This window comes from Podarcis pityusensis, assembly GCF_964106645.2.
Source record: "Podarcis pityusensis genome assembly, chromosome: 16".
NCBI lineage: Eukaryota > Metazoa > Chordata > Lepidosauria > Squamata > Lacertidae > Podarcis > Podarcis pityusensis.
Genome location: NC_138041.1, coordinates 38322268 through 38335095, shown reverse-complemented (window position 1 = coordinate 38335095; position 12828 = coordinate 38322268). Strand labels below are relative to the sequence as shown.

Here is a 12828-nt window from a genome sequence, read left to right as displayed (position 1 = left end):
CAAAATGTGGACAAAATAACTGTGCTCACAAGCTTCTGAGTTCCCGAGAACTGTGCATCAGGCTAGATGCAACTGGAGGATTCAAAAGCTTTGCACGCTATTTTGTGACACAGCTAAGAATGGACCCACTGAAACTAAAGCACACAACTAATTTAAATGGGCCCACTCGAGTTTAATTCAGTTGAATACCACCCATTTTGGTTGGTTTAATGGAGGTATTGCCTTAATTCAGCCTTCGCTGACCTGGTGCAGATGTTCAACTGCAACTCCCATCTGAAGGAATCTGTAGTCCAACAGAATCTGCGGGGCATCAGGTCAGCGCAGGCTGCCCTGTGTGCTGAAATGACTGGAATGAGTGTCCCTCCTTAAGTTTATGAACACTTGCCTTAAACAGGCTTATTCCCAACAGGAAGAGATTTGTTTTGGCCACATAAATGGCTTCTTTAAGGATCAGGTGGGTCCAGGCAGCTGCCAGGCAACACCAGACCCTGTTCCAGGAAGAGGGTCTTTCACATGAGATAGGAACTCTTCCAGTTGGAAAAACACTAAGTAAAAACCCTTACAGCTGAATCGCAGGGCTGTTAGTGACAGTGGCAGCTCTAGAGATACTTGGAGTGTCCACACCACATAAAAACAGTGGCCAAGGAGTCTTGCCAATACTACCAGCCTCCCTTTATATATAGATTACTGTGATCATCAGAGGCCACCAGAAAAAAATCTTGGTTTGCTTTTTCCGCAACCAAATTAAGACAGGAATTATCAGAGTTAAAGTGATTTTTAGCTCAAAGGTCATCCGGCTAAGTTCTGCTGAGGGAAGGCCCATTGACATTCATGGACCCAAGTTAGTCACGTTCATTATTTTCAATGGTCTACTCTGCATATGATCAACACCAGATACAACCTATGCTAGTTTGTGTTCTGGAATGGCAAGCTTTTTTAAAAAAGTATTTTATACACTGGCCCTGCTATGTAGAGAAGATTCACTATGCTTTTAGTATTCTACATATGCTATTAGCCCAATGCTGAGAACCATAAGTGTAATTGTTACCCATATAGCATTTATGTTTAACTCAGAAAAATGCTTGAAAATGTTTGATAACCTTTACAACAGTCCGCAATGGATTTGTGGTCCAGAATTTTTTATCCCTGTATTGTAGATGTGAGGCTGAGGGACTAGCAGCTTGGTTAAGGCCACTAAGTTGTGAAGGGGAGGTCTGAACAGGAGACCATCCAGCGCAAAGTCTTAGCTAATATACTGTGTGGAGGAGAAGGGTCTTCGCACAAACCCCTGCATTATCTCCAATGAATATGTGAGGGGGAAGCAGAAAGCTGGCAGTTAGCTAATACACCAAAATGGGACAATTGACCAACACTGAACAATGACCAATCAAGTTCCCACTGAGTTTGGGGTGGGGGGATCCCTACACACACATGACATCATTCCATTTCATAGCAAACACAGGTGATGAGCGACAGCATGAATGGAGCCAAAATGAGATTGCTGAGAAACAAGAGGGAGGTAACATTACACTCTGGGAAACCCAGAGGTTTGCAAAAGTACAAGAAAACATCCTCCCTCTCTTTTTTTGAAAAGCTCCTGCCTGCCTATTAAATAAATCCCAGTGAAGATGGAGCAGGCTTACCAGCCTCGGAATGTTGAATGCCAGTTGGAAAAGTAATATGGAAAATGGTAGGATGAGGAGGGACTTTCTTGGAGGAAATGGCTGGCTGCAACCTTGATCAGGAACACTCCTGCTGGGAGTGGGGGATACACGGCAACATTTTGTCGCCAGTTTCATTTGTTCTCACTATAATGCCAAGTGGGTGGTTGCCAGGGTTGGGGGCACGGCCACTGGCCACATCAGCATCCATGGGACCCCATAGGTATGAGCTGACTCCTTCATCGCACACTTAATTTAAGCATGGGGTAGGCAGGAGATTGCATGGAGACTCCTTACATCAACTTTGAAAATATATTTCCTGACTTTGCCAAATGGCACAAAAAGCCTTGGAGGTAGGCAAGTATGTGTGTTACCCACATAGGTGAAAAAACTCAGACACAAGCACAGTGTGGCAGTGTGACGGCCCTGTCGTCACATCGATAGATCATGTACCATGTAGCAAAGCCACCTCAGGGACAGCCCTACTGTGAGCAGGGTCCCCAGCGCTGATCACTCAAGGAGCACATTTAAAGCCATATCATACCCCTTTAAACAGTCATGGCAATAACTACTCTAGGGTGCTGCAAGATGTTACAAGAGAGTTGTTACAAGAGAGTTGTCTATTCCTGACACGGAGCTACAATTCCCAGAATGGTTTAGCAATAAATCCTCCTTCGCAGGAAGTCTGAAAATTATAGCTCTGTGAAGGGGTCAGGGGTCTCCTAGCAGCTCTCAGCACCTGTAGCCAATTAGTTCCCAGAATTCTTGAGGAGGACACTACTTTAAACATTTAGTGTGCAGCGGGCTCCATGGAGGCAAAATTTGTTTCAAAACCGACTTTTGTTCCCAAAGCTATTGAAGAAACAACACCTGTGTTTTCTGTAGAAGAAACTGCCCTCGCAATGACAGAGGGGGAAGAGGTTAGGATACAAGGAGGAATTTTTAAAAGGGTTAGCATAAATTTCATATGTTTAGTTTCCATTAATACATCAGAAAATTCATAGCAAAAATGCAAGGCACCATCACCTTGTACACCATGCTTTAGGCACTATAAATAACAAACCAAAAATAATAATACATAGTCCTGATCCATTTGGAAGGCGATCCAATTCCAGTATGTTGCATTAGTCATTTTCCACCATGGATTCATTCCTGCAAAAGGAAGGCCCTGCTTCAGCTTCAAACAAGACTTGCATTTGGGCATGACAGCTATGACTAGACGCCACTTCTCTAGAACAATCATTAGAGGAAGATGACGGCTGAATGATCAGGACGAAGTTCCCATCCCCAATAAATTGGGCAAGGGGAGTCTTCAGACATTAGCAGGACCTTGAATGCAACTCTTCAGCAACAACATAGATCTCTTTTTTTGGTTTAAAGTGAACTTTTGTTAAGTGAAGTGAATGCAAGCTTTCAAAAACAACCCACAGGCTTGTTAAATTAGCACACAGCAACGACCCTGCAGGGTGCCCACACCAGAGTATGCAAAGCCATTGCCCCAGGATCTTGCTTTCGGAGTGTAGTCACCAAGTAAACATCAAGGGATTCTGTGTGGAAAAAGAAACCCCTCATTCCAACTGGGTAAGGGGTTGGGAATGGGGAGGAGAGCCATATCCAGGTGCCACAGTTCCTTCATCTTTTCTTGTGTTGTTACCATTGCAACCGCAATCCCTGGGCTCCAGTCACAGGTGTTGTAGGGCCTCCAGGCCTTGTTCGGTGTATGCATCGTCTTTGTTAGAGTTGGCCCACTCGCCAAAGGAACTCTGAAAGGGGGCATTTCTCTGCATCGCTGGCATCCGCTTCTTATCACGGGAAAAGAAACTAAACCTTCCAAGAGAAGTGGGGTGTGGAGAAGAGGAGAGAGGTTAAGGCGTTGAAACTTGGAGGAAGGATTTGAAAACATCTTTCAGTGCTAAGTGATGCAACAAACATGGTCAAGCAATGCAAGAAACCAGGCCAAATTCTAACAGGGGAGAGAAATCTCTTGTTTTGGGGGAGAGAGGTTTAGAAACAGCCTCTCAACTGGGACAAGAACCACATAAGTACCATTAGTGGAAAAGTGTAAGCCTTCTGTAGGTATTTCTCCATGCCATCATAATATGCTGGATTCAAAGTCACAGGGGGCAGTTTATGTGCACAGAGCAGGTGCCCCCAGGCCCCGGGTCCAAGGTATTTTGCCACCTGAGGCAAAGGCCAATATGGCACCTGTCTCCCATGTATAAAAGCTGACCAGATTGACAGCTGAATCTTCCTTTGACAATGGCAGTGGACCAGTCTTCCACTGCAGGATAGCTGGGTGGGGGGCCCCACAGGGCAGGCCATATGACACATCCAGCGCTGTCCACTTCTCACCCCACACATTCTGTATCTGAGGCGGCCGCCTCACTCTGCCTCATGGGCCAGGCCTCTTCCTCAAATGCTCTCCCCGTAAACACAAGGACAGCTGAGAGGGGGCAGCGGGGGCAGGACCAACAGGCACACTCCCACCCCCTGCAGGCCATGGGATTATGGGCACATAGAGCAGGCTATCTGGAGGGGGGCTTGTGATTTTGTACCAATTACCTCAAGTGACATTGCTTTCTGTTTTTACACCAAGTGAAGGAAATTAAAAAAGTGAACAACTAGGGAGAACAATATTTCAATGTTCTTATTATTATTACCTTAGTCTGTGTGAAGGGAAAGGGATTTCTGTGCATTTTTTGAATTATCTATTATGAACACTCAATGAAACTGTAACTTGCCCCCTTCCATCCACTCCAGCCAAATTCTGCCCACTTAGAAATGAGGGGACTTTCCAACAGGCCAGATTTTGAGCAGGTTTTTGTGACAAGCACAGATCTAATTCCAGCCAACTGAAAGCTGTTGGCAATTATCCTTATGTTAAAATTTTATTTGATTCAGTCTTGGGCAAGCTATTTCTCTGTCAGTCTCAGGTTCCAATTAGTAACATGGATTGTGGGGATAAATGCAGAGATTAAGCAAAGGGTCTCCCAATATACACAGTTCCAGTTATTTGTATGTGCAAATCCAGCCCAAATCCCCTCATTTCCAAAAACAGTTTGTTATACAGACTGGGAAGAAGTTGGGGTAGCTATTTGACAGGTGCAAGTCCAAAACCCAGATTTTTAAAAGCACAAATTCAGCAGTCAGTCAGAATTTGGGCAGTGTACACTTCACAGTTAGTAGCATTTCAGCACAATCCTGTGACATCTACTCAGAACCAAGACCCTTCAGTTGAATGGGGCTTGGGTCTCAGGTACATGAATTTATGATTATAACCTGAATTACACTATGATCTTCTATTGGCACAGCACAGTCCAACAGAAGCAGAAGAAGCCAACCATCTTCTTTGAGATGGCCACAATTAAAATATACATTGAATTTAGAAGCAGGATAGAGGGGGACAGCCCAGGTGTCCTGGTAGCCCAAACACCTACAAAGTTGATGCTGGCACCTCCAAACTTGAGATGGGTCTCCAGCCATGACATACAGAGGTGAGCACCTGTGTTTGGGCATCCATCTTAACAAATATATCCTTTACTCCAATTTGGGATGGTCTGTGGGCATTAGAACCAGGTCGTAAACCTAGGTTGCCAACTTGACAATGCTTGTTCACTGCTGTTTTGAGGTTTGATACCCATTTGAGTCTCATTACAAGCTGACATGTAAGATGACAGGCTATGCTATCCTAACATTTGGGGCTTTGTCAGTTAAATCAATATTGCATATCATATTTTCACCTGTTGCGATTAAATTTAAAAATAAAAACAAAAATTGCTGTGATCTGTCAGTAGGCAGGTTTCAAAAAGCAAGATTAAACAACATTAGTGATTAATATGCTCCTATCTAATAGGTCAACAATAGGTTCTTGTTTGTCTGAACACCCGCTCCATCACTGGCAAAGTACATGTCATGGATGCCTAAACACATCCTAGCTGCTGAATGGGAATGGCTCACTATCAGAATGTTGACAAAGTGACAATTCTACAATGGCAGCACAATGCCAGTTGAACAAAGTAGGCTTATAAGTTGTAGCCAGACAAGCAAGGGAATTTCAGGTAGAGCACTGGGGGCTGGGGGCCAAAGGGCCAGCAATATGGTAGGAAGGACCTGAGTGTCATATATAATTTTTTAACCAACTGTCCACATATTTGCTTGAAAAACTCTCAGTTAAAATTCCTTGTCTATTAAGCCAATTATTAAACCAGGGATGGGTAACCTGTGACTCGCTTAGTATTGCTGGACTACAACTCCCATCATTCCTGGCCACTGGGCATTCTGGCTAGGGCTGGTGGGAGTTAAGAGTCCAGCAACATTGGTGAGGCCAGAGGTCCCCCTTCTTGCATTAGAAGAAAGTGCAAAGGGGCACAGACTGCTTGGTAAATAAGCAGTTACATCATGCAGCAGAAGAGCATTCTGATTGGCCATCTTCAAAAAAAAGTTTTATGATCCCACAGTCAGCCAAGGAGAATACAGCCAAGGTTAAGGTGAGGAACAGCCACACATCATGCACAAATAGGAGAACAAAAACTCCACAGTAACCAATTAAAAAGAGAGTTCCTACAAGGGACATAAGTCTTCTTATTGGCTGCAATGTGGGATCATCAGGGATCAATCCGGCAGCTACCATAGGCATTATAGCTGTAAACATCCTGGTTGGGAAAGCACAGACACAAAAGAGAAAAGAGGCTTAAGTAAGAAATTAAAAGGTATTCAAGTACACACAAGCACAGGAGAGGGGGGGAGCAAATAAAGGAAGCCAGAGGAAACGACAGACACAAGAGCTGACTTACACAAAGGACAATGTTTTTACAAGGTGGGGAAGGGTCTGTATTGCCCAGAGAGCCTCTGATCTCAAGGAGAGTCCTTCTGAATCAAACCAATAGAGAGTCAGTTGTGGGGGAGTGAGAAATGTCCTTATTATCATCTGAGGAATGTTAGAGAGTATGAACATAGGATCCAACTCCTAGGGGCTGAGGTCACTTCAGCCCACCCAGCAAAATACTGGAGGGGTCCAGCCCCTCCCTCCAAGTTGATGGGCATTGCCATTCAAATGGTGTGCATGACCGTGTGATGTGATTATGTGGGGCAGGGCTTACCTGCACCTCCATTATTTTATTCGAGTTGGCACACCTGCCCAGGAATGTTAAAGTAGTGCAAGAGGGCTTGACATGTTTACTGTGCATGTGACCTTAGAGCTTAAGACACAAACAGGGAAAGACTAACTCCACCATGTCCTGCTTGTGAGTTCCCAAAGGCATTTGAGGGCTCTTGCACTAGCGGATGGGTAAGTTTTGTGCAAAAGAGGAATCCGCTGTACTAGCAGAAACTCATTGCGCAGTCTATTATGCCTGGGGCTGCCATATGTCCAGATTTTCCGGGGGGCGGGATATCCAAAATGTGGAGTTTTGTCCTGGATCTTAGGCAAGTCAATCAAAAAATTGCAGCTCAACAATTTTGGGGTCTTTCTAAAAAAGTTGCTTATCTATTCTTAGGCAACCGTGTCTCACGGGCACGAAACATTTCACCAGTGTAGTGTAGCTGCTGGAGTGTCGGGGTGAGAGAGTTCAAATCCCCACTTGGCCCTGAAGCTCCCTGGGTGATCTTGGGACAGTCTCTGCCTCTCACAGGATTGTTTCAGGGATTAAATAAGGAGGGGGAGAACTGTATATGGAGGGGGAAAAGGTGGCATGTAAGTGCAATAAGTATACCACTGGCTTTAACTTAGTGCTCCACACAACCCATACATTAATAGCAAATTCCTTTGCTGAGCGCCTGTCTTTATGTAGCCAAAATGGCACCATCCATGCACAAGACAGGAAATGCCAACAGGTTTGGGGGAACCCAAAGGTTTGTAGAAGTACAAACAAACATCTGTGGGAGAATAAAACTTAGGGGGGCACAGAAAAAGCCCCATGAGGACTGAGCATGTTCTCTATGCATGGATGGTGGCTGATTGCTGGAGTGGAATGGGACATCATGTTGGGACCTGGAAGGGGAGCAATATCCCACTGCAACCATTTGCTGCAGATGCCACTTGTTGCTGTTGATTAAGGACACAGCTGAGATCACCAGAGCACTTTTTTGCTTCTGACCTAAACACAGCTCCGAGACATTCCCAACAGAGCTGCTTCTGGGAGATGCTATTATTAGAATAAAAAACAACACACAGAGTTGTTTTTATTCTGAACGGGTTTTCTACAGTTACACAGCTTGGCTGACTGGGTTGCATCAAGCCTCCCCCCACGTCATTAAACACACACACACACACACACACACACACACACACACAGAGAGAGAGAGAGAGAGAGACAGAGAGAGAGAGAGGCTTTTGTCTGTCTTCTTTTTAAAGCCAGCACTGATCATCATGTCAGCAACAAACAAGTGACACAACCTTTGAAACAAAGGGCCCTTTTTGCTCAGTGTACAAAACGAGGTAGATCTGGCTTCTTAAAAAACAACAACCATGTAAACGAAAATCCCTGCTCAAAGATTTACAATTTAAAAATTTCCTAATCGGTTTTTGCCTCCATTAATTTTTTTTGGTCCATGACAGCGACACAGTCACCATCCTGTGCTAGCATCTCACACAGCTTGGGGAGCGGAGAGGGACGTCCCTCCTCAAAACACCTCTTTGCCAGTGCTCTCCATTGCTGAACCTCTGATACTAATAGAAGGAAAGGTACTTTTCACCTACAAATGAGTAATGAATCACAAACTGGAAATTAAGCACACTTTTTTGAAAGTTTAATGCTAGGAGAATCAATACTTTGGAGGAAATATGGTTTAGGATGCTAATGTGGAAAAAAGGGGGTTCTTTTTTGGCACATCTAAACATTTGGGACAAAGCTCTCTCTCATATAGAGATTCAAAATGCAGTTCGTCACTTTGGACCCACCCACCACCCACCCACGTTGCTTCTTAATCCCCTCTCCATAGTCTCAAGAGGAGAAAAAAACAAAAGAAAACAGAACTTCAAAGGAATTTATGCTAAGGACATAGTGAAGCACCACATGCTTACTGCAGTTTGGTGCTTGCCATTTTCTAAGGTAGCAGCACCAGGGTTTTCCAGGAAGCCCACACCCTGGTCCGGAGATGAGAGCTTGGCAGGCATCTAACTGTATGCACTGCCCGGCACTCACTCTTTTTGCACTGCAGTACCAACAGATTTGGTGCCAGTGCATCCTGGCATTGTCTTCTACTGGCACACGGAACAGCAGGGCAGGAATGAGAAAGCCGGAGCCCCCCAGGGGCTGCTGGACGGTCATTATCCCAGACTGTTTAGCCATGTTGGCAGGTTGAAAGTTGGAATCAAACCCTATTCTGGAGGGCTACAGCTCCCCCCCTTTGCAGTAGGGCAGGGGTTGCCAACCTGGTGCCTGCCATGAGCTTCACTGGCACACCAAGGCAAGGGCCCTGGACTCTGGGCTTTCTTTCTTTTTAAGTGCATCTCTAGACCTCCTAGAAAGAAAGGTATGAAGAAGTCACCCTTCAGAGTAATTTCTGTGAAATGAACAAGGCTGCCAGTTTTTTTAGCCAATGAGTGAAGTTGGAACTGTGACGGAAAAGTGCACTGTTTGGACATGAGGAAATAAGAATCCCTGAGGTCCTAAAGAGCTGCTGCCCCCCCCCCTTTAATACACTTTTATTGTTTCTCTATAATCTTGCAAGCAGAAATCCAACAGGTCATACCTTTTATGAAAATACAATTACAGGGAAAGCTTCACCATGATTGTTCTCTCTCTAATTTCATGTTACTGCCCTGCCATCACAAGGCAACCATTTTGTGACTGGCGCCCCAGCACTCTCTCAAAATTCAAAATGTGCCCCCACCCTGGTCCAAGAGAGTTGGCGACCCTCGTTGTAGGTGATGACGCACACATTAAGAAAATGCGTGCTGCTCATTATTTACATAGCACTATTGGTGCAGCACATAGCGCTTTTTGGAGTCCAAGAGGAGCGGTCTCTTGCCTTAAGGAGTTTATAGTCTAAATTTCAATGCAGGGGAAACAAAAAAAGGAAGCAGGTAGAAGGGGAGTCAAGAGGTAAGCAGGTGGCAATATGCAGTTGTTTCAAGTACACGTTTAGGCTTGGTTACAGACTTTGCTGCAGAAGGGTCATTATTAATTATTATTATCTGTAATTTATTATTTGCTTCTAAACCACAGTCTCAAGGCAATTTACACATAAAATAATTTAAAATGGTTAAAAACACTAACAATGAATACATTTAAAACAAGATTAAACCCCAAACAAGTGTTTAGGGCCACCTAAATGTGGCTCACACACCAATGTGGCGATTGGGCAGGTGGGCAAATCACATGCTTCCTTGCTCCACCCACTACACATTAAAAAACAAATTCCTGCATATTAAAAAGTAGCTCACCAGTGAGAAAAATCTGTAGTTGGGTCTCATGGGGAAATATTCAGAGAAAGCTTCACGCTAGGAATAGCCAAGGTAGCAATTTGTTACTACTGACCCCAGGGGAAAATGAGTTTGGTATGGGGGAGCAAGTAGGCAGAATGCGAGATCCTCCTCACCCCTTGCCCTGCCAAGCATAAGTCAGACTGGCTTCCTGTGTTGAGGTGATCGCCTGGGTGATGGGCCATGAAGAGAACAAAGGAACGGGGGCTCAGTGTGATAAGATAAGTGGGTGGGGCTACTCCCTCAACACAGAGATACTTTGAAGGACAAAGCCTAAGTTTAGAGCTGAAAGGGGCAGTGCTGTGACCTAGAAGTAAAGAAGCAAGCTGGAGAGTCAGAGCAAAGTTTGAGAGCAATTTTGATTTATTCTTGAATCTACTGCACTTATGGAGGAAGCAAGACCCTTATATATGTGTAAATAAACCATACACCAGACAGGGCACCACAGTCTCTGTTGTGTCTCATTCCCAAAGGAAACACGAACCCTGGGTAAGCACCTGGAAGCCCTGGAATCTCGCAGTACTCAGAGGTTGGGGAGGCAGGCAACAGTATTTAAACTGTGTCAAAATGAATCAAACAGATAAACGAAAAGAGGTGCTTTGTGGCATTATGGAGATTATTCAAAGGACACTGAGCACCATTCTTTCTTAGAGCATTTTTAAAAGCCCAGGGACCCCAAGAAGCATAGGAAAGCAAGTTTCTTCCCCCCATGCTTGGTTTAAGGCAGCCTTGGGAAGAGGAGGGTACTTACAGTCGTTTGATTCCAGATTCCTGCTGAGTGGATGGTTTTGAGTGAATAATGGTTGTGGGTTGGGGAGACCTCATTTCTTCATCAGCCTCATCACTTTAAAAAAAAGAACAGGAAAAGATACGAAATGTATACGTTAGATACCAAATACTCTCATTACACCTAGGAAAAATTAGTCACTCACTCTTCACACAGAAAGGAGAGAGAAAGCATACCTCTGTCAGTGCATATAATTGTGTATATAAATAAAGGGGCCTTAGTCCTCTTGTCCAGCTGCCTGCTCATTGCCAAGTGCCACAACCGTATCCATGACAGGCAGATGCCCAGTCTCTGCTTAGATACCTCCAGCAAAGGTGGAGAAAAAGTGTGAGGAAAAGGGGCCCCATGCAGTGTAGAGAAGGGGTTCCCAAATTGTGGGAATGATGGATGGGTCCGATATAAGCTTTATTCCAAAACATGTGGAGGGTACCACATTTTCAGAGGCTGCACCAGAGAGCCACTCCCAGTCAGAGTAGACCAGAACTTTCTAAACTGTTTCGCAACATGTTAGTGTGTCAGATGCAGTGTATATGTGTGTCATGTGAATGCTCTTTTAAGGGATTAGTTTAGCTAGTAAAACTGAATTACTGTGTCTCAAAACGATGCATGTCTAAAAAGTGTGTCACCAACATGAAATGTTTGGAAAGCTCTTGAGTAGACTCATCTGGGCTAAAGAAACAAACAGCCTGACCTGGTATAATATAGGTTTACTGATTACTGCCTGAACATTTTTCCTTATCTTCATAAGAAAAAGGAGCAGAGGGAAGAAGAAGAAGAAGAAGAAGAAGAAGAAGAAGAAGAAGAAGAAGAAGAAGAAGAAGAAGAAGAAGAAATTGGAGGAAATAGCTTGAAATATTCTTGGCCCTTTTGACTAGCGGTGCATTTAAAAGTGTACCTAGTGGCTTCTGAAGAATGTGAAACTTGTGGTTCTCTAGATGTGGTTGGACCCCAACTCCTATCAGCTCCAGACAGCATGGCTAATGGTCAGGGACAAGGGGAGTTGCAGTCCTGCAACACGTGGAGAGCTGTAGGTTACCCCCAAGTGGCCTCACCCAAGAGAGCTCCCCATTCTGGCTCCACTCCACTTCCAACTAGTGTGGGCTTGCAACTGAAGTTCAGTGCTAACACACACACACACACACACACACACACACACAGAGGAACTGAGCAGACGACTGCAGCCTCAACAGGACTGATCCCACTGAAAAGCAAACCGGCTTCAGTCCAACTGCTTCCACATAGAATCAGACTAGAAAGGAGCTGAAAGCAACAGCGCACCTCTTATAATACAGAAGTTCCTCTTGCAGCAGAAAAACTTTAGATTTCAGTTCATTTCTCTCATGCAAAACATCTCGCAGCTCTTGCAAAGTAAACCTTGGACGGTTGGGATCCTTCAAATCCATGGCTATCTTCTCAGATTCTGAGATGTATTCATCATTGTTTGGTTCTTCGGCCTGCGAGGAACAAACAAAAAATCCTACATTAATACATGGCTTGGGTCTTACAAGTCGCTTCGACTGCATCGTATTTTTTTCATAAGTAACCTAGGGCAAGCGTTTAATCTTAAAAACAAACAGCCAAGGCTGAAAAAGGGGGCAGCCAATGATGACGGTACTGGCTGTAGAGAGCGTATGGTAATGTCATCTCTCTGCCAGGGTCTATTATAGAGAAAGCTGGGAGCAGCTCTAAGGATAGAAAAGAGGCAACATCACCATAAACCAACAGACTATAGAACAGCAGAAGAAAGCAACCATTCCTTCTAAGGGTCTGTGCACAAACAGACCTGGCGCCTGGCTGTGGAAAACTGGGTATTGAAGCCAAATCTTCCCCACCATCTGAATGAACAAAAAGCCAGTCAGATGATAATAATAATTTACATTCTTAATTATGACTTATTGATGCATTTGTTAATATTTATCATTCATAATAAATGTCATATTTGTTTAACAATTTTT

General features: G+C 44.4%; 1 protein-coding gene across 2 annotated transcripts in view; it reads right to left on the bottom strand.

Annotated features, from left to right (window-relative positions):
* Positions 1 to 1602: 1602 nt before the first annotated feature.
* The window catches only part of RILPL1 (Rab interacting lysosomal protein like 1), a 33109-nt gene continuing 21883 nt past the window's right edge, over positions 1603 to 12828 (bottom strand). Inside the window, exons 5-8 of one of the 2 annotated variants that reach the window (XM_080985189.1) lie at positions 12152 to 12327; positions 10838 to 10930; positions 6226 to 6313; positions 3349 to 3488 (exon numbers count right to left, since the gene is read on the bottom strand). In XM_080985189.1, the coding sequence (XP_080841315.1) occupies positions 3483 to 3488; positions 6226 to 6313; positions 10838 to 10930; positions 12152 to 12327 (363 nt within the window). In that variant the 3' untranslated portion in view covers positions 3349 to 3482. Of the gene's footprint in view, positions 3489 to 6225; positions 6314 to 10837; positions 10931 to 12151; positions 12328 to 12828 lie in introns of both variants that reach the window. The other variant, XM_080985188.1, reaches the window with a different exon arrangement.